The sequence below is a fragment of the Oryctolagus cuniculus genome, chromosome 2 (genome assembly GCF_964237555.1).
Source record: "Oryctolagus cuniculus chromosome 2, mOryCun1.1, whole genome shotgun sequence".
Classification (NCBI taxonomy): domain Eukaryota; kingdom Metazoa; phylum Chordata; class Mammalia; order Lagomorpha; family Leporidae; genus Oryctolagus; species Oryctolagus cuniculus.
Genome location: NC_091433.1, coordinates 113,132,853 through 113,154,869, shown reverse-complemented (window position 1 = coordinate 113,154,869; position 22,017 = coordinate 113,132,853). Strand labels below are relative to the sequence as shown.

Sequence of the window (22,017 nt, the reverse complement as noted above, 5' to 3'; positions counted from 1 at the left end):
ATCAGCGCGGTGCACCGGTCGCAGTGCGCCGGCTGTGGTGGCCATTGGAGGGTGAACCAACGGCAAAGGAAGACCTTTCTCTCTGTCTCTCTCTCTCACTGTCCACTCTGCCTGTCAAAAAAAAAAAAAAAAAAAAAAAAAAGAAGAAGCGATGGAAGGAGGAGCAGAAACCAAACTCTGGTGCACAAAACATGCACATGTCCTCAACCACGCCTGCAACTGGCCCACAGAACAGATGCATGACCAGCTCTTGTTTACTGTATTTTATTTTATTTACATATTTTATAAACATATTTTAGTTCTTTACATTTATTTATTTGAAAGGCAGAATGACAGAGAGAGAGAGAGAGAATCTTCCATACAGTGGTTCACTCCTCAAATACCTGCAACAGCTGGGGCTAGGCCAGGTCAAAGCCAGAAACTGAGCACTCCATCGGGTCTTCCACATGGGTGGCAGGGACCCAAGTACTTGGGCCATTGTCTGCCGCCTTCCAAGTGCATTAGCAGGTAGCTGGATGGTAAGTGGAGCAGCCAGGACTCAAACCAGCAGTCCAATTTGCCATGTTGGGTTGTGGAACCTCTAGCAAATGGGGCCTGGTGGGATGTCCTTAGGAGCCTCCCTGGGGCTGTGCCCTTGGAAGGGACTGTTGGGCCCCAGCCTCTCTCTGGCTTCCTGTTTGGAACATGATCTCTTCCCAGCATGAGGTAATGCATCGCCAGAGCTGAGCCCATGTCAGCGCCAAGTTTTGAATCTCCAAAACTCTGAGCGAAATATGCCACTTCTCTTTATATAATTTAGCTTGCCTCCGATATTTCATTACATTTAGTTAAAAAAAATAAACTAAGACACTTATCCACTGATCAAGCCCATAACTTGGGGGAAAAAATGCAAAACAGTCCATCTTGTGGAAATGTGGACATGCTAAGCTCTGCACAGAGTTGTTAGGCAGGTGCTAACTGCACGGTGGTTTTTGAAAAGGAAACATAAAATGATTCACCAAAGGACATGACCCAGTATGGGACTATGCCAAGTGTCAGGTCAGAGAAAGTGAAAACAGGACAGATCAAAGAGGACTCCCTCCGGAGCAGAGGAATCAGAGAGAGAAAGGTTCTCGCTTCCACTCTCAAGGCTCTGACCTCATTTTGAGCTTCAAATGACCACAGGCTAACCCAATTCTCAAACTGTGCAGGCAAACAAGTCCTGACACCAGAAACAACACAGCAACTGTCCCAGCTCAGAGGAAAGAGTAGAGAATGCAGAGGGGTGTAAGGGGAGAAGCAGCAGTCTCAGTCTACAGCACCAGAGATAGGAGGGCTTAGCCCTGGGAGCTCAGAGTACCCCAGACACAGGTCCCGGCCTGGCTGGTCCCTGTCACTCCCTACCTCATCCAGTTTGCTATTGCAGTTCCCCACCCCGACATGCATGAGCCTATGTCAGGATGCATTGAGTGCTGCGGAGAGGTGGAAGGCAGGCCGATGAAGCAAATGAAAGGGATGGAGGCTGCATAACTTTTTTTTTTTTCAACCCTGATGCAAATTTTTAAAAATTATTAACATATTTCATAGGTACAAGTCTAAGAAGATAACCATACTTCTCTCCCTCACTCACTTCTTCCCTCAATCTCTCTCTTTCCTTCCTTCTTTATTTTAATTTTTGCAAAAACATAATTTTGACCCATTCTACAGGGGCTGCACTGTTTTAAAAGCCACACACCCACCAAGTGGCTTTGATGTCTCCTCACAACCCTTCAGAGACACTGCTGCTACTCACTGGTAGAATTTCTGCATCCAGCTGTACTTGACACGACAAATGGCTCACGTGGGGTATAGCTCCCAGCCCCAGATATCTGTTAGCCAACAGTTCCAGTGGAGCCAACCTCAACTTAGTTTTTTAATTTATTTACTTATTTTATTTATTTGAAAGGCAGGCAGAAAGACAGACAGATCTCACATCCGCTGGTTCACTTCTCACAAGCCAGCAACAACCAGGGATGGGTCAGGCCAAAGCCAGGAGCCAGGAATTCCAAATGGGTCTCCCCTATGGGTGTGGGGACCCATGTACTTGAGAAATGTATCATCTGCTGCCTCCCAGGTGCATGAGAAGGAAGCTAGAACTGGGAGTGGAGTCAGAACTTGAATTCACACACTTCAATATAGGATACAAGTATCTCAGTCTGCAGGCCAAATGCCTGCCATGTTTAGTATATGGTTTTAGAACTCACTGTCTTGGCGTGGGCTTTTGGTGCAAGTTAAGACACCACTTAGCACACCAGCATCCATAGTGGAGTGCCTGGGTTCCAGTCTGGCTCTACTTCTGATCCCAGCTTCCTGCAGATGTACACTTACACTCTGGGAGGCAGCAGGTGATCGCCCAAGCAGTGCCACTCAAGTGGGAGACCCAGAGATGGAGTTCTCAGTTCATGGCTTTGGCCTGACCCAGTGCCGGCTGTTCTGTGCATTTGGGGAATGAACCAGAGAGGATGGCAGGTCTCACTGTCTGTCTCCATCTTTCCAAATAAATAATAAAATTAAAGGGAAAAAAAAGAGTTCAACAATTCAGACTGTCAGCTATTCATCTACCTCTGAAGCAGGGATGAGGAGCGCCTGGCTCCCGGGCCGTGTAAGACCTGCAGTATCATCTGGTCTGGCCCTCCCACGGCATCCACAGGCAGGATTCGAAATGCAATACATCCAAAGCAGGCTAAGTTTTAAGTTGATAATTTTACATGGCCCACAAATGATGTCATAAATACGCACATGGGCACCGGCACTGCGGCACAGTAGGTGAAGCCTCCATCTGAGCCACCAGCATCCCATAAGGGCGCCAGCTCGCTTCCCGGCTGCTCCTCTTCTGATCCAGCTCCCTGCCAATGGCCTGGGGAAGCAGAAGATGGCCCAAGTGCTTGGGCCCCTGCACCCACGTGGGAGACCCAGACGAAGCTCCTGGTTCCTGGCTTTAGATTGGCCCAGATCCGGCTATTGCGGCCATCTGGGGAGAGAACCAGCAGATGGAAGACCTTTCTCTCTGTCTCTCCCTCTGTCTGTCTGCAACTCTGCCTCTCAAATAAATAAAGAAATCTGTAAAAAATAATAATAATAAATATGCACATGGTCCTTGGTAGAAAAACGATCCCCCATTCCGGCTCAAAAGGGACCGGCAGGTTGCTTAAAAAGAAAAGTAAAGGCTGTTTTATTTATTTATTTTTTGGAGGCTTCTGAGGCGGCATCGGCACAGTGACATTAAAACGAAAAGCAGGAAGCACACACATACCTGAAGGAAGCAATCACCGCCGTGACTTCATCATCTGGGTAAAACTGCGTAATCGCGTGATGTGCTCCAAGCAGCTCCTTCCCATCTTTCCACCAAGAAATAACGGCGACGTCTTGGTAGATGTTAGGTATACTGATCGAGCAATTAAATTTGACGTCTTTATGTTCGGAAAGTATTATGTGTCCGACCGTGTGATTGAAAGCAAGAGGTGGTAGCTTGGACCCGGCAGGGGTCACGTGGGGAAGGGCTGCGTCTCCTGGGTGGGGGCGTCCAGGCTGGGCAGGTGAAAACATCAACACAGGCTGGTAGCCACTGGTGTGAGCGAAAGACGGTGGGGCGTGGTCAGCTGGCTGGCCTCCCGGAGCGGCTCCTGACAACGGCAGGTAGGGGTCAGCTTCTTCCCTTGCCTCGGCAACAGCTGCGGGACAGAACAGCCGATGTTTAGCTACTTAGATAAGGGAGAAGAGTTTTCCCAGTAGGTCCTTGACTTCCTTGGCCACACAATGAGTGAGAACCGACGACCCTCAGTGTCCTCAGAGGAGAGGAGCAGAGGGGCCAACGCTGTGGCACAGCAGGTTAAGCCACTGTCTGCTGCGCCGGCATCCCACGTGGGCACCGGTTCAAGTCCCAGCTGTTCCACTTCTGATCCAGCTCGCTGATAATGCACCTGGGAAAGCAGCAGAGGATGGCCCGAGTGCTTGGGCCCCTGCACCCATGTGGGAGACCCAGAGGGAGTTCTTGGCTCCTAGCTTCAGCTTGGCCCAACCCTGATCACTGTAGTAGCCATCTGGGGAGTGAACCAGCAGATGGAAGACCTCTCTCCACCCCCTCTCTCGCTGTAACTCTGACTTTCAAAAATAAATAAATAAATAAATCTTAAAAAAAAAAAAGAGAGAGAGAATCTGACATAGACATCAGACACCATTCTCAATTCCAAGTTCAGTCATTTGTTTACTTGTCACTCTCTCTTTTTTTTTTTTTTTTAGATCTATTTTTTATTTTATTTAGCCAGCACACATATGGGATGTCAACGCTGCAGGTGGCAGCTTAACCCACTACACTGCGTCAGCTCCTCACTTGTGTCTTTATAAAAAGTGCCTAAATCTAGGGGCTGGTGCTGTGGTATAGTAGGTTAAGCCTCCACCTGTGGCACCGGCATCCCAAATTCGAGTCTACCTCTTAAATAAATAAATAAATAAATAAACAAACCTACCTTTTTTTAAAAAAATAGAAATTTCCTTCATCAAAAATAATTTTTCCCCAAAGATGACTCAATCAAGGTCTTTATACCCAACTCTAACAGTAGGGTTCAATCATTTTCCCACAGTGCTAAGTCACACACTGTGCTGCCAATTTGGTCAGTGAGCTTGAAAAGGCTGCTACTGGTCCCAAGAGACCACTTTCCCATTTTTTTTGTCCAACAACCAAAGCATGTGACAAAGTGACTCAGAGCTTCCAGCCAATGTCCGCCTGCAGGAATGATCCGGGAAATGTTTTTGTTCATTGGGCGTACAAGTCTTTCTAAACCTATTGGCTCACGAGAGTGGTACTTCCAGCATGTCTGATGGCATTCTGAAGCATGCATGCTTGGCTAGTTATCAAGTCAAGCAAATTGGCTTCAATGGAGAAGGCAGGTGGGTAAGAGAGATGAAGGCCCCACATTTTACATTGTGGGATAGTAACTTGGGGTATACAGAGGAGCCCTATCCCTGTTCAGGATGTCACACCTTCCTGGGCTCCTGTGTGTGTGTATGTGTGTGTGTGTGTGTGCAGGGAGCAGCAGGATCTCTGTTTAGGATTGTGCCAAATTTAGCAAATAACCCAGGATGCCAAGTTAAACTTGAATTTCGGACAACCATTTTTAGTAAGAGCATGCAGCTACATCCTTAATTGGCTAATCAGAGGTACAAGGAGGTTTGAGGATGGAAGGGGGGAACCTGGGACTTTTTCCTCTGGTGTCTTCCCTGCTAAGTGACCCTGGACTGTACCTATCTCTCGACCGAGGCCATGGCCTCGGGGGGAGCCCTCCCCACACAGTGCTCTCCCCTTTCCAGACCTGCTCTCTCCCAAGCCCTCTTCTCTGCTGGGAGTGCTGGAAGTCTAACTCTGCTGGTGGCTGCCCTGGCGCTTGTCGCATTTAGGTTGTGCCTCCCTGGGGAATAGGATGACCACCAGGTGGAGGACAAGAGATTTCACTGCAAGAATCCAAGACGGGCTCCTTGCTCTTCCTTAGCCTGAGTTCTCCACGGGCGTGGGCGTGCAGGGTCCTCTGTGTGTTTTGGAGAGGGCTATCTGAGTCAGCCATGGCGTGGGCTGGCCTTGAGCCCTGTCCTCTGGGGAGATGAGTGTGCTGTGATGGCAGCACTCACTTATTCCAGTGAGTGGAGGTCAGGGGTCTCCCCAGAGGGGGCCCTTCCTCACCTGTCACCCAGGCATGCCAGGCCAGCCTCATTCCCAAGTGTGGTCCTCTACTCTTTGGAGGGGTAGAGGGGACTCTGGGTCCTACTCAGTTGCCACCTTCCTCTGGTTTGGGGGTGTTCTCTGCAACATTGATTCTCTGGCTGTTCATATCATGCCTGCAGAACCCCCTCAAGGGGCTTGACTTCCTCTCATTGCCTTTGAAACCTTCACATCTACCTTTGCCTCTTACATGGGCAAACTCACCTGTCGTTCGTTCTACATACACAGAGCTCTGAGGACTGAGGAGCCAGGGGTTTTGTCCCAATAATTTTTTTTTTAAGATTTATTTATTTATTTGAAAGGCAGAGTTACAGAGAGGCAGAGACAGAGGCGGGGCGGGGGAGAGGAAGAGGGAGAGAGAGATAGTCTTCTATCTACTGCTTCACTAACCAAACGGCTGCAAAGGAGAGGGCTGGGGCCAGTCTGAAGCCAGGAGTCAGGAGCTTCTTCCAGGTCTCCCACACGGGTACAGGGGCCCAAGGACTTGGGCCATCTTCCTCTGCTTTCCCAGGCACATTAGCAGGGACCTGGACTGGAAGTGGAGCAGCCCGTATGGGATACCAGTGTCAAAGGCAGAAGCTTAACCTGCTATGCCAGAATGCCAGCCCCAAATTCAGTTTCTTTTTTCTTTTCTTTCTTTCTTTCTTTTTTTTTTTTTTTTTTTGGACAGGCAGAATTAGACAATGAGAGAAAGAGAGAAACAGAGAGAAAGGTCTTCCTTTTTCTGTTGGTTCACCCCCCAAGTGGCCACTACAGCTGGATGTGACAGCAGGGGCTTGGCGGGCAGTGCTGCTCAGTGGTTAGCCAGCAATGTGCACCCAGTCCCCTACTGCCTAAAGGCATGACTTCAGCAAAACTCTTTATGCTCTCTGAACCCTAGCAAAGATAACAGGAGCTTGGTGGTGGCAGGTGATGTGTATGGGTCCACTGGGCCCCTGGCTGACTGGTGCCATTGCTATTAGCTGGCTTTTGAACTTTGGCCTGCTGGCCACCTGGAGCTGGACTTTCTGAGGCCAGGTCTGGGCCTTGTGGGAATGAGGCTAATTAGTGACGTCTACTGGGGCAATGCCTGAGAATGGCATACCAGTGCAATATCCTCGCCAGCCATGTGTGAGGGGGGAAAACAGACTTCTGGCTTGTGATGAGAAGGGGCACTCTGCCCGAAGGAATCTAAGGCTGGCCTCCCAGCCTTTCCCAACTAACCTAAGCACCTTCTGATTTCCTTGAAGCCCAGTGACCACAGTCCAAGGTAGAGGGAAGCAGCAATGATGACAACTGCAGGTTCCAGGCTGGTGGGTGGGTGGCAGCAGGCAGCCCTAGAGTCCCTCCAAGCTCTGCAGAGTGGTGGGAGCTGGTAGGTGAACACTGCTCAGTAGACGGTACCCTTGGGGTTATGCACTGTCTGCCTGCTCTCTACCCCAGTCACCCAGGAAGTGAGGGACAGCCCCTGGTGGAGTGGTGGTGGTGGAGTCCAGCAGGTCTGAAGCGCCAGCCTGGAGGTCCTCTGCCCCTGCTCTGCTCTTTCCATTGTTCTCAGGAGAGTTCTCTAAGTTCAGCATCAAAATCAGGAGGCCCAGAGGAGGCTGCGAGAATGCAAATTTATCCTGAACTCCTCGGGGTTCTTTGCTTCTCATTGTATGGAGCACTTTGGGGTATGCGTGGGCAGCCTGACCCATGTACTTTACCTCCACGCCACATGCTGAGGTTTCCTCTCTGGGCCTCTGCCTGTGGGCAGATTTGCTGTCAAGCAACCCTCTTCAGACATGGAGGAGAAAAGCCTTCTTCTGGGGGTGAGTGTGCTCTTGACAGAAAGGCTTTTGCGGGGCCGGCGCTGTGGCGTACCGGGTAAAGCCACCGCCTGCAGCGCCAGCATCCCATATGAGCACAGGTTTGAGTCCAGTTCCAATCCAGCTCTCTGCTGTGGCCTAGGAAAGCAGTAGAAGATGGGCCAAGTGCTTGGGCCCCTGCACCCATATGGGAGACCCGGAGGAAGCTCCTGGCTCCTGACTTCGGATCGGCGCAGCTCCGGTCGTTGGCGCCAATTGGGGAGTGAACCAGCAGATGGAAGACCTCTCTCTCTCTCTCTCTCTCTCTCTGTGCCTCTCCTTTTCTCTCTGTATAACTACGACTTTCAAATAAATAAATAAATCTTAAAAAAGGGAAAAGAAAAGAAAGGCTTTCGCATCTGGAATCCAGTTGTTGCCTGCACTCCCCCCCCCCCCCCCGCCCAGCAGAAAGGTCCAGATGGTGCCAGCCCCATTCCTTGTGCACCCCCCACCCCCTGCCCAGGTCGATATTTGAATTGTGTCCCTGGGTCACTTCACCCCAGTCCCCACAACTAGGCCAAACACCAAACAAGCAGACATTTCCGACCGCTATGCTTTGAGGCAAACACAAAAGATTCCTGACTGATGGAATGATAGCAACACTCAATGAGTGGAAAAATATAACCTTTAACCAGAAGTCACTCAGCCTGATTGATGGCTCCCAAACTGTAAATGGTAATCATTAACTCTGCTGGGGGGAAATGCCTTTAGACCTCTCGGAGAAAAGTAGAGGAAAAAAGGAGAAGAACCTACTGACCTTGAGTCAGCCCTCAGGGAGAACAGGCCTGGGGCCCAAGGGAAGGGAAGGGGAGGGGAGGCCCCAAATGCCCCAAGAGGTCACAGCTGCATGCAACAGGAGGAGCAAAGGGAGGTGCCTGCACAGTCCAAGGCCGTATAGTGGAACACATATCACTGCGCTGGCTGCGTCAGATTGTGTACGTGGGCCACAGCAGCGTATAGTCACCAAACAACAAAAAAGTGGGGGACACCCTTTTGTACCTGAATTTCAAACAAACTACAACTAGGCAAGACGGAAAACCAGCTGGAGCCAGCGCTCCCCCTGGGCGTTCACTGTTGCCCTCCCTAGGGCTCTGCTCCCTTACAGCAGGATAAAGAGTGGATCTGAGATGGACAGGCAAACACAGACACCAGCGCACCAGACCAGCTGTCCAACCCAGGGAGCCCCGGCTCACAGGGAGCGAAGGGGCTCAGACCTCGGAGCTAAAACACAAGGAGCTGATCAAGGTGACCCCCCAAAAAAGAGCAAATGTGCTTCTCCCTTAGCCTTCCGCAGCAACTTCAGCAGTAGAAACCCCAAAGACCCCAAGGGCTTTAGACAGCCCCTCAAGATCCCTTGCAGTCTGTCCCTTACTTTGTGACATGGGCATTTGCCTTCTTTCATTTGCAAAGAGGCTTCCCAAGCAACATGTCTGCTTTGCAAGGGGACGGGAGGCATCTAGAGAAGAGCATTCCTGAAGCTGACTGTGACTCTTCACCTGCCCCTTCCAGCTCTCCTGCCATGCTGTCAACCCCAGCAGAACACCAGAATCTTCCAGGAATGGTTTTTAAGCGGTGCCACCCAGAGTTTGAATGTGTCCGCTTGGGGTTTAGGTTAGATATCAGGATTTTTAAAAATCTCCTCTGGGGGCTTGCATTGTGGTGTAGCGGGTAAAACTGCCACCTGCAGTGCCAGCATCCCTTATGGGCACTGGTTCGGGTCCTGGCTGCTCCACTTCCAATCCAGCTCTTTGCTATGGCCTGGAAAAGCAGCGGAGGATGGCCCAAGTCCTTGGGCCCCTGCACCCACTGGGAGCCCTGGAGGAAGCTCCAGGTTCCTGGCTTTGGATCGGCTCAGCTCTGGCTGCTTTGGCCATTTAGGGAGTTAATCAGCGAATGGAAGACTTTCTCTCTCTCTGACCCTGCCTATGTAACTCCGCCTTTTAAATAGATAAATAAATCTTTTAAAAAAAATCTCCTCTGGTGATTTTCACGTGCAGCCATGGTCAGACCCTTGCTCTGGGGAACGGATCTGGTGCACAAGTCACCCCGAGGCGGGAGCAGATCCTGAGCATCCTAGCTAGAGCTTGAGCACCACGTGTGGATGTCCCAGGTTTGTACACAGATGACCCAGGAGATGGGGAGGTGCAGGAGGAATTCAGGAATCCCAGCAGATGGCTTTAGCTCCAGCAAAGCCAGAGACCAGATGACCTTGGACAAGCCACTTGTCTACCCAAGACTCAGTCTCCTCATCTGTAAAGTGAGACAGAAGTAAGAGTGGGATATTGCACATAAAACACCATGCACAGGGGCAGGTGCTTGGCCTTGTTGTTAAGATGCTGCTTCGGGGGGACCCAGCGCTGTGGTGCAACGGGTTAAAACCCCGGTCTGCAGTGCCGGCATTCCATATGGGCATTGATTAGTGTCCCAGCTGCTCCACTTCCAATCCAGCTCTCTGCTATGGCTTGGGAAAGCAGTGGAAGATGGCCCAAGTGCTTGGGCCCCTGCACCCACGTAGGAGACCTGGAAGAAGCTCCTGGCTCCTGGCTTTGGATCAGCACATCTCTGGCTGTTACGGCCATTTGGAAAGTAAACCAGTGGATGGAAGATCTCTCTCTCTCTCTCTCTCTCTCTCTCTCTGTCTCTACCCCTCTCTCTGTAACTCTTTCAAATAAATAAAATAAATGCTAAAAAAAAAAAGATGCTGCTTGGGACAACCACACCCCATATCAGAGTGCCTGGGTTCAGGTTCCAGCTTCCTGCTAACGCACATCCTGGGAGGCAGTGGTGATGGCTCAAGTGGTTGGGTCTCTGCCTCACATGGGAACTCACTGGACTGAGTTCCCAGCTCCTGGCTTTGGCCTGGCTCAGCCCCAGCTGTTACAGGTATCTGGGGAGTGAACCAGTAGATAGGAGCTTTCTGACTTTCTCTCTGCCTCTCAAGTAAATTAAAAAAAAATTTTAAATAACTACTGTGCCCAGTACCTGGCATGCACAGACATGCAATAAATGACAATTATTGTTTTCATAACATGAAACGTCTGGACTGTCTTGTTTCAAAGGTGCAACTAGTCATGCCTGGAAAATCAGTGCCAAACATATGGAACCAATTATGCTAACTTAGACCATTCAGCCCCTTGCAGTGAAATACGCATAGATGTTGACTTAACCAAGGGCTTTCCTTCTCTCACCCCCTCCACAGCTCACCAAGTGTCACACAAAGGCTCTGCCTAGGCTCTCCCCACCCCCACCCCCAGGCCTGGGTTGATTCTCTCCAAGGCCCAGTGGGGCTTTTTCAAGTTCTACAGGGTCCCCAGGTTTAACTCCCTCATCATGCTGCCCCCAGAACACATTCTCTTGGCTACCAACACCTGAATGCCTTTCATGAAAAAAACGTGTTTTTTTAAGGAAAAAAGGGATTTCCTTTTAAAATGTGACTATCTCTGGAGGACCAAAGCCCTTAGCAAGAATATTTTCTAAGAGACAAAGAGCAGAGAATTCCCTCCTAAACAAAATAGGTATATCTTTCCCTATTCTTCCCATGAAGCAGGTCTAAAAATACTGGACATTATACAAAGCTTTAAAAACCCTAAAAGAGTTAGTGTAGCAAAAATCATAAAGACCATGGCAAGCATTGGGGTACAGAGGGTTAAGCCTCTGCTGGGGATGTGGGCTCATCTGAGTGCTGGCTTGAATCCTGGCTCCTGCACTTCCACACCAGCTCCCCGCTAATGCATCCTTGAAGACAGCAGATGACTGTTCAAGTGCTTGGTCCCTGCCACCCAGGTCAACAGCCCTTGGCTGTTGCGGCCACTTGGGAAGTGAACCAGCAGATAGAAGATCTCTCTTTTCTCTCCTTGTCTCTCTCCCTTTCTTTCCCTGTCTCTCTGCTTTTCAAACAGAAAAAAGAAAAAAATTTTTTATAATTCTTTTTTTTTTTTTTTTTGACAGGCAGAGTGGACAGTGAGAAAGAGAGACAGAGAGAAAGGTCTTCCTTTGCCGTTGGTTCACCCTCCAATGGAGGCTACGGCGCACCGCGCTGATCCGAAGGCAGGAGCCAGTGCTTCTCCTGGTCTCCCATGGGGTGCAGGGCCCAAGCACTTGGGCCATCCTCCACTGCACTCCCTGGCCACAGCAGAGAGCTGGCCTGGAAGAGGAGCAACTGGGACAAAATCCGGCGCCCTGACCGGGACTAGAACCCAGAGTGCCGGCGCCGCAAAGCAGAGGATTAGCCTAGTGAGCTGCGGCGCCGGCCCAAAAATCCTTAGAGACCAGAAAGGAAAGTGGTGTGCAGGGACCGGAAGTCACTGTTTAATGGGTGTAGAGTTTCAGTTGAAAAGAGTTCTGAAGATTGATGGTTGCACAATGTGATGAATGTTGCTGCCACCACTGAATTAACACTTAAAAATGGTTAGGAAGGTAAATTACACATAACATGTTACTACAGTTAAAAAAGCAAACAACTCTGAAAGGTAGAAAGAAGGCAGACTGGCTAGGACCTCAGGATCCAAGAACAGTGGGGTTTTCTTTTTGCCTTGTATGCCCCGTGCTTGGAGCTGAAGAAGCCAGCACTCATGAAATGCAACAGGCCTCGGTCTGCATGGCTAAGATGGGATGAAAGAGCTGCTCACACCGCATCCACCCTCACCTTCCAATCTACACTCAGGCCTGAGCTACTGAGCTCTTGCAGTTCATTCTGAGGCTAATCAGAAGAAAGGTGCCAAGAGCAGGATGGGAAGCTGGGTGTTTCAGTCTGGCCCAGCTCTGGCCACTGTGGCCATCTGGGGAGTAAACCAGTGGGTGGAAGACCGCACCCCCCCAACTCTGACTTTCAAATAAAATAAATAAATCTTATAAAGAAGAAGGAGAAGAAGAGTTTTCATGATAATTTTGCTCATAAAAGAAAATCTTTGAAAAACCTAAATGCCATTAAGAGGAGAATGGATGAATAAAACTATAATATTTTAATATATTCGCCTATGAAGATTCAATCCAGATGGATCTAGCAAACTTAAACCTAGAGGGAAAAGGCAAGCTGAAGAAGAGGGCATACTATGTATACAACATCGATAACATACACATGACAAAGTGCTGCTAGTCTCGCTCAATACCCATTCCCTGGAGAAGGCCATGTGGTGCAGTGGGTTAAGCCACCACTTAGGAAGCTCATATTCCATATTGAAGTTCCTGGGGTTGAGTCCTGCCTCCACTGCCGATCCAGCTTCCTGCTAACATGCCCGGGGAGCAGCAGATTATGGGTCCAACTGGGTTCCTGTCACCCACATAGGAAGTCCATGTGGAGTTCCTGGTTCCTGGCTTCAGCCTGGCCCAGCACTGGCTGTTGTGGGCATCTGGGGAGTGAACCAATGAATGGAAGATCTCTCTTTCTCTCCCTCTGTGAGTACACATGGGTTTATTTTATTATCTGTTATATTCTTTTGTCTATCCTAACATTTTGTAACAAGAGTTGAGTACAAGGCATAGAGCAGGTAAGAAGGAAAAAATGTAATGTTCAAAAAGAAAGGTAGGACCGGCGTTATGGTGCACGGAGCTAAGCTGCTGCCTGCAGTGCTGGCATCCAATATCAGAACACCTGGGTCCTAGGGCTTCCCTTCCCATCCAGGTCCCTGTTAATGCACCTGAGGAAGCAGCAGTGGACAGTCCACCCACAAGGAAGACTAAGATGGAGTTCCAAGCTCCTTGTATTCGCCTTAGCAGCCCTTGGCTGTTGTGACCATTTGGGGAATGAACCAACAGACGAAAGATCTGTGTGTGTGTGTGTGTGTGTGTCACTTTCCCCTTCAAATAAATAAATATTTAAAGACACAGAGAGAGAAAGTCCCCCTGATCAGAATGATGGCATCCTTACCTGAAGAGGCTCAGATCAGAAGTTGCACTCTCCTGCACCTGCATGCCCATTTAGCCCTGAGAGTTCTCACCTAAATCCAAGACTTGCCATTGGCCTTGGATAAACACTCCTTACGCCTACCCTCAATGTCAGGTTCAAGTACACGCCCTCCTGGAGGGTGTGGGGGAGGGCTCTGCACCGTTCCTGATGAGAGATGTGGCACAGAAGGGCCCAGAGCGGCCAGCGCCGCGGCTCACTAGGACCAGGTTCTAGTCCCGGTCGGGGCGCCGGATTCTGTCCCGGTTGCCCCTCTTCCAGGCCAGCTCTCTGCTGTGGCCTGGGAGTGCAGTGGAGGATGGCCCAAGTGCTTGGGCCCTGCACCCCATGGGAGACCAGGAGAAGCACCTGGCTCCTGCCTTCGGATCAACGTGATGCGCCGGCCGCAGCACGCCAGCCGCGGCGGCCATTGGAGGGTGAACCAACGGCAAAGGAAGACCTTTCTCTCTGTCTCTCTCTCTCTCACTGTCCACTCTGCCTGTCAAAAAAAAAAAAAAAAAAAAAAAAAAAAAAAAAAAAAAAGGCCCAGAGACGCACATAGGGAGGAGCTGCACCCTTAAAGATTCAGTCTGTAGCTCCTGTGTGGGGCCTGGGCTTCTGGATTTCAAAAACACTTCCTGTATGGCACTAAAACACCAGGAGTCACTCACTATCCTGGCAGTTATCTGCTTTACATGCTGCGATTTACATTACAATATCTTTTCTAAATTTCCAAATACAAAATCACTTCAGAATACCGAGTGAATAAACCTAAAAATGCCATTATCTGCCCCTCCGGACCCTTAAGACTCTGCCATTCTTCCTAGGGAGATAAGCCCTGCTCCATCTGCTCCATCCTCCTACCTCCCAGAACCCAACAGTCCCTGCTCCCAGCGGACTTCATAGGAAGGGGTCAGGCTTTATTTGGGGAGATCCAGTGTTCTCAGAAGCACACCTCTGCAATTCCAGACCATTCTACTGCTGCAGGCAGAGCTGAAGATGGTGCTGACGGGAGCACAGACAGTCCAGGAGGCAGGTGCCAGCAATGAAGAGGCATTTGGACAGCAGTGAAGATGCTGCCTGGGACACCTGCCTCCCATATCAGAGAGCTTTGGTTCGAGCCATGACTTTGCTTCCAATTTCAGCTTCCTGCTAATGCACCTGCTGGGAGGCAGCAGGTGATGACCTAAGTACTTGGGTCTCTGCCAGTCACACTGGAGAACCAGACTGAGTTCCTGCCTCTTGGCTTCAGCCTAGCCCAGCCCTGAATATTATAGGCATTTGGAGAGTGAACCAGTGGATAAAAGCTACATTTCTCTCTCTCTCTCTCTCTCTCTCTCTCTCTCTCCCTCTCTCTCTTTCTCTCTGTGTGTGTGTGTGTGTGTGCGCCTTTCAAATAAAGCAAAAAAAAAAAAAATTAAAGTAAAAATAAAGACACCTGCACTCCATTTTTGGGCTGATCCCAGGGTCCTCTAGACCCACTGGCAGGCACAAGGGCTGGGGCTGTGTCCAGAGTCTCATCAAGCGAAAGTTTCCCACCTCACCTCTCCCCTGCAGGTGCAATCCATTCTCTGCCCAGAGGGGGCCCCAGCATCGTCTATTTCTCTCCTACTTGACACATGGGGACTGGACGTTCTGGGAAGAGAAGGCACAACTCCCCAAGAGTCCCTGTAAGTTCACATCAAAACTGGGATGAGAACTTAACATTTCTGGACTCTCAACGTGGCTGTTTTGTTAAGGAACGCTAACTTTAACCAGCTCCCTTTTTCTCTTTGCTCCAAAACTTTCAAAGAACATTGTTTCCATCAACAAATCTTCCAATCACAGGCCCAAGTTGTAAAAAGGCTGAGAGGCGGTTTCACTTCCCGTGGGGAGGAGGCAGCATGCCATTCACTGTAGCAGTGGAAAATCTGCCTCCAGACCCAGGCAGCACATCAAGTCCATGAATATTTATCACCACGCTGCCAATTCAGCAAGGCCCACAGTCAGAGAAAATACTTCCAGCAAGTTTGCATCTGCGTGCTCAGATTCTCTACTAACACAGCCTGTCCTTACTTGTGAAAATGATCATTTTCAAAACCATAATGAAGCTTGCCTCCTATCAGTAGCTCCAACAAGAAGCCCCTAAGGCTTAAAATAGCAAAACAATCCCTTTTCCAAAACAAACAAGGCTTTCCTTTGTGTATTTAATGAGAGGCAAGGCTGCAGTGAAGGCAAGCCTAAGAAGTTTAGTGTTCCTGAGAAACTGCAGTCCCCAAGGAGAGGCAGGTTTCACCAAAAGAGATCCGGCAGAAAGCACGGGCTGGATTCAGTGCCAACCTGAGATCTAAATTCTGAGGAGGGAACCCCCTGCCCTAGTGGGCTAGGCAGAGCAAAAATGCTGTGTTGATCAGATCTTGCTGGAGCCATGGCTGACTCTGCAGCTGCTAAGCCAGCACCTCGGAGAACAACTGGGCAATATCTAGAAGACACTGACTGTGTATAAGGAAAGGCACCTACACGTATACAAGGCACTGCCACACGACATGAAATGGGCTCTCTCCAAGCACAAGTCGGTCAACTATAATTAGCTTTCAGTGTACAACTTCTCATGGATGATCTTGGTGCAAACAAAGCCAGGATCTGTCTGCTCTCTCCTTTTCTCTCCCTCTGCCCCCATTTCTCACCCTACCATTCCCAAGATTCAGAGGAAATCTATTTTATCATGAAGAGCAAGAAGCACGGCTGTAGTTGCAATGAGCAGGAAGGGTAAAATAAAATCCTTCGCGAGTGTTCCGACATCATCACCCTTTCCTAGTGTAAGCTTTCAAACACTGGGACCTGAACACGTGTCATGGGACAAGGATACAACAGCTCAGGGCTTCTCCTGAGCCCTGGTCCCGGGACCCTGCTGCCTACAGAGGCCCAAGAGTGGGATAATGCTGCTTCAGGAGAGAAGGTGCTGTAGGGGTGTCACAAAATTTGGGAAGCCCTGGGCCCTTGCTGTGGCTGAGAACCCCCACTTCTCCCCGTTAAACAGACCCGGCTCACACAAAGAAAACTAACAAGGGGAGGAAAAAGTGCTGGAGTCCACAAATGCTCAGTGCTCTTGCTCTTGAAGTGGGGATGGGGGCTGAGCCTATTGGAATTCTCCTGTGAGAGCTTTCAGTTTGTTAGCTGGAAGCAGCAGGATGGGAACAAGGAAGGAGGAAGAGAAAGAATAGGGTTGCCTCTGGTCAGGGATTAACAAATACCCAGAGAGAGAAAGAGAGAGAGAGAGAGAGAGAGAGAGAGAGAGAGAGAGAGAGAGGGTCAGCAGTGCCGCTGGGGCACCTGAGGGTGTGGCCTGCACCTGCCACCAAGCTGAAAGCCTGGGGGCTTGCCATTTCCACTTCCTACAGAACCATCCTGCACACACACACACACACACACAACACACACACACATTCACACCTGCACTTTACTCTAAGAATCCTGGTTTCACGCAGTCTCTGAAAGCCCTCTGCTGGAAAACTCAGTTTGAGGTGGTCAAAAGGAAAATGGACCTAAAAAACCAACACCAAAAAAAAAAAAAAAAAAAAAAAAAAACCACACACACACACACAGAGCAAAACAAACACCACACCCACTTTGGAGTGGAGTTTTGTGGGAGAGCTGGGCAGAAACTGGCCTTCGTTTTTATGCCTTCCTGAGGGGAACAGGACAGGAAGTTATTCCTGAGCTGTGTCAAGCCTGAACTCAATGTGCACGGTGGGGGTGCGAGGTAGGAGGGGAGAGACGCCCCCCTCAGCTGCTTGCCCCATGGTAGGTTTTGGTACATAATTTCTAGAAAATAAAATCCCAAAGAACTGCAGCAAGGACTTTAGCACTGGAGGGGGGGTGGGAGGGGTACCCTGCCTCCCCTTCCCCAAAGCACAATGAACAATGGAGGGTGGACCACAGTTCTGTCCTCTTATTTCAGGGAGTAATTCAGGACACACTTCAGTGAGACAAGGGCCCTTCCCCCAACACCTTTTGTCCAGGAGAAACAATTACCACAATTACCTCGAAATGTGACTAATATCGTGGAATCCCACTGCACCCAAAGGGGCAAGAGATCCTGAGAGTTAGCCCATCCTCTCTCAGACCCCAGACACCAGCCACTGCTAACTATCCCAAGAAGCTCACCGGGAGAACTCTCTCTTTCAGTTTTCACCATGATTAACCAACCCTCTGCTAAGCTGCATACTAACCCAGAGTTCCGAGTTAAGATGAAAGTGACCATGCACCAAAGTCAAGGCATTCAAGGCAACCTGCTTCCGGACAGGAGCTGTGAACACAGTGTTTCTGACATGCAAACTGGCTTTGGATATTTTTTTTTCCCAAGCTGAAGTAGTTAGAGTATAAAATATGTTTGGGGTTCAGACAGTCTGAAAACTTGTCTTCTTTCTTTTAATTTCCTAACTTCTCCATTAATGAGATCACTTTGGCACCACTGAGAAGGTAAAGATTGTTTTCTGTCAGCTAAGTCCCACACTGCTCTGTTTCTGGGAAAGCCAGGAGGAAGAACGAAGGGGGAGAAGCACCAGATCAAAGACGGGTATTCACGAGTGCCTCCATGGGCTGTGCACCTTGCTAGCCGAGAACAAGACCAGGCCCCTGGAGGAAGGGTGTGGAACTCCAGCGAGAGGTGCCACGTGTAAAAGCCCCTCAAAGGAAACATCTGAGCTGAAACTCAAGGATGAGAAGGAGCCGGCCGGGAAACAGTGATTGCAAAGGCCATTTGATTGCTAGGAAGAAGGTGCAGGTGACTGCGCACAGGGAACAAGTGGGATGGACTGGAAATGAGTCAAAGAGGGAGGGGAGGGGCCTGGGAGTCTTGGAAAACTCTGGTAAGGAGTGGGAAGCCATGGGAGGTGTTTCAGAGGACAACGCAATCAGACCTGTCACAATCTGCTTCTGGCTGATGTGTGGGAAGTGGCCCGGGGCACCCATGTGCTGAAGGTCCCCGCTCAGGCCGTCCACCCGGCAGCATGGACCCAATTCATGGGCATCGAGAGTCAGCCGCTTTATTGATAGCACTGACTGGTCACTCACAGGCCCTTTGTCCAGGGTCAGCTACACACTGCTTCAGTTTGCTAAAAAAACAAACAAACAAACAAACAAAAAACAAGTGTTCCCCTCAGCTTAACTCTTTAAAATTACTCCTTAAAATAACTCTTTAAAGCTTTGTTATGGGGCCAGCACTGTGGCGTAGTGGGTAAAGCCACCACCTGCAGTGCTGGCATCCCATATGGGCGCCGGTTCGAGTCCTGGCTGCTCCACTTCTGATCCAGCTCTCTGTTATGGCCTAGGAAAGCAGTAGAAGAGGGCCCAAGTTCTTCGGCCCCTGCACCCACGTGGAAGACCCAGAAGAAGTTCCTGGCTCCTGGCTTTGGAACAGTGAAGCTCCAGCCATTGCGACCAACTGGGGAGTGAACCAGCGGATGGAAGACCTCTCTCTCTCTCTCTCTCTCTCTCTCTTTGCCTCTCCTCTCTCTCTGTAACTCTGACTTTCAAATAAATAAATAAATAAATATTTTAAAACAACTTCATTATTGGCTAAAATATGCCCTGCTGACTTCCAAAAATCATTTGAGGCCATTGTTATAAAGTCCACAAGAAAAAGGACAACCTAAAAGTTCTCCCTGGGGAAATGCTAACGCTATGTTGGAACACACATTAACTGTGTCAGTTTGGGAGAGAAATGTTAACATTAAAACATTTTAAAAGCAGGGTCTGGTTGGCTCAGTGGGTTGAGTTTAGCTGCACACACGGGTTGGTCATAAGCTACCCGCTCTTAATGCCTTCACTTACATCCAGATGTCTCTCCTCCTCCACCTCCTTTTTGCTGCTCAATGGCACCCCCATCAGAGACAGAGCAGAAAGCCTTGAAATTCCAGCAGTGGCCGTTCACTGCCTCCCAGCTTAGTGCATGTGTGCACGGTTAGGGGCGTGTTCCCCGGTTACAGCGGTGCCTGCACTGTTGTTATTTAACCATTCCTCTACAGCCTAAGCTCTACACACAGTCACATCCCGTCTGTGCCCCCTCTCTGGCCAGCCCTGCACTTAGACCCACGACATACATGATGAAAACCTTACAACTCGATGAAGTCTCTAACTTTTTAGAGTTATTTTAGACTCTAACTATTTAGGGTCATTTTTAGCCACTTTCTCCAGGACTCTCACTTCTAATTCTGCCAATGAGAATTCCATTCTTTCAGCTTTTTACAAGGCAAGAGGGAACACTCACTGGCAGACAGCTCACAGGTAAACTTCGTGATAAAAAAGCAAAAGGTAGAAGGAAAATTGGAGAAACTTTTCCTTCTTCCTGCTGAGTGGACCTGTGAGAAGGTTTTTCATGATCACAGGAATATGGCTGATTGTCATCTACAAAAGTTCTTTACTGCAGCTTAAAAAAAAAAAAAAACTAGAGAATAAAGACAGGCAACTTTTAAACATCCTTCACCGACACGATTGTTCTCATTCCTTGTCCGCTAATTTTTCAGCACATGAGTGGCAGCGAAAACTAACAGCTTTGCAGCAGATTTATAAAAACGGACCTGGCAGGAATGCCGAGGAATTTCTGAGGGTTTGGTGAGGGAGGGAGGGAGGGAGAGAACAGAGCAGCTTTAGTTCTTTGCTTGGTTTTGGCTCCTGATGTTTGTTGCAAATTGTTATGTTGCCCCCAATTATAAACTGTTTATGTAATTTATGTGACTTATTATGTAATTTAATGTGCAAAAGACCTTGTATTGTTCAGAACTTTTTCATTTGAACAAATGAGTTTACAAAGGAAAAAAAAATTCAAAGGGTAAAAAAAAATCTAAATTGCGTGAGTACCAACTGAACTTTCCAGGTATTCTTACAAAACATCTATGAATGGAATAGGTGGAAGCTACTTAACCACATTCGTGGACAAAAGAGACAAAAGCCCCATTCTGGGTGCCAACCGAAACGTGTCAGTTAAAAGCACTTGGGATGTGTTTCTTTACCATTCCTTCTTCCCATTGCTTTTCCTTTGGGGGAAAGTTTCCAGCAAGTTCCTCCCAGCTTCCCAAGAAGCGCTCCGACTTGAACTCTGCGGATCACCCACGCTCCCAACAAGCTGTGGGTGCGAAAGGTCCCCGCCTTCCCCGCCTTCGCCGCCGCCGATGGTCAGTCCGGATCTCAGACTGAAGCGCCTGTGACGACCCGCCGCGGCTCGCGGTGCACCTAGACGCTGCCCAAGCACATTAGGTTCTGCTCCGCCGCGACAGGGGCGAAAAGAATGCGCCCCTTTTCCGGGCCCCCACACTCCCAGCGTGCCTCTGCAGAGGGGGCCACCGCTGTCCTGCGCGGCCAGCCCTGGCGGACCCGCAGCTCTAGCCCCCCCCCACACACCGGAGACCCGCGTAGAGCCCCCAAAACTCCGGGCGCAACTGCGCTGCGCGGTCTCGGGCAAAGTTCTGATTCCGGACCAGACCCCGCCACCTCCTCGGCTCTCCACAGCCGAAAACTGCTGGACGTGCGGTGCGCCAGGCCGAGCTCGATTTCTCCACCGCGGAGAAGGGGAGCCCTCGGCGCCCGCCGGAACGCGCGCCCCAGATCCAGCCTGGGTGCCCTCGCGACACTCGCCGGAGGGGCCGCGGGCGGCGATTGCGTGGGCTCCCCAGCGCCTCACTCCCTCGCACCGTTGCGGGGCGGGGATGTTTGCAAACTCGCCCAGCAGCCCGGTGCGCTCCACGAGCTCCCAGCCGCGAGCCCCCGGCCCCCGGCCCCCGGCCCCGGGTCTGCGAGCTCACCTTCTCTCCAGAGCGCGCGGAGGAAGAGCCCCAGGAATAGCGGCAGCGGCGCCAGCCCCATCCTGGCGCCGCGATCTGGAAACTCCGTCCAGATCGACGGACAGACTGACGTCCCGAACCTGCCCGGTAGCCGGCCAAACGCGCCAGCCGAACAGCCCGGGTAAGCAGGCGCCGGAGTGGCCGCGCCAAGCCGCCGGCTGGAGGCGCCGGGGGGCTGGAAGGGGCGGGCCAGGGGCAGGGGCCGGGCGGACCCGAGCAGGTTGGGGCGGGGAGGGGGCGGGGAGGCGGACACGGAGGGAGGGGAAGGAAACGGCTGGAGCTGGAGTGGGGCGGGCCGGGGCGGGCCGGGGGCCGAGCCCGGGTTAAGCGAAGGTTACTGGAGGTTGAGCGCTGGGAGTGCGGGCGCCGCGGGGAGCGGGGGGGGGGGGGGGGGGCGCTGGAGAGCAGGGGAGGGGCCGACTGCCTGACGGTCCTACCGGGGGTGGGGGTGCGGAGCAGGGAGCAGGAGAGGGGAGAGAGAGTCGAGAGGAGAGGGAGCGGGAGAGAGGTAAAGGGGAGGGAGGCTTGTGGTGGAGTGAGGGGAGCAGAGACCGTGGACGGGACTGGAGGCGGCTCCCAAAATCCCTGGACTGTCCGGCGGTTTAGGGGCCGCAGCACCCCCGCAATCCCTGCTGTGAGGGCGCGCAAAACCCAGGCAGCAACGCTGCGGGCTGCGTTCTGGATGCACTGCTCTCCCGCGGAGCGCCTCCCGGGAACCGCAGAGGGTGCGCCGGCCCTGGCGTCGAGGGCCTCCTGTGG

The 22,017-nt window shown here is 50.8% G+C and overlaps 1 protein-coding gene across 1 annotated transcript in view; it reads right to left on the bottom strand.

Moving 5' to 3' along the window:
- Positions 1-21,487, bottom strand: part of MERTK (MER proto-oncogene, tyrosine kinase) — a 117,964-nt gene extending 96,477 nt beyond the window's left edge. Inside the window, exons 1-2 of the mRNA XM_008254044.3 lie at positions 21,220-21,487; positions 3,272-3,689 (exon numbers count right to left, since the gene is read on the bottom strand). Coding sequence (XP_008252266.2) covers positions 3,272-3,689; positions 21,220-21,280 — 479 coding nt within the window. The 5' untranslated portion in view covers positions 21,281-21,487. The remainder of the gene's footprint in view (positions 1-3,271; positions 3,690-21,219) is intronic.
- Positions 21,488-22,017: the final 530 nt, after the last annotated feature.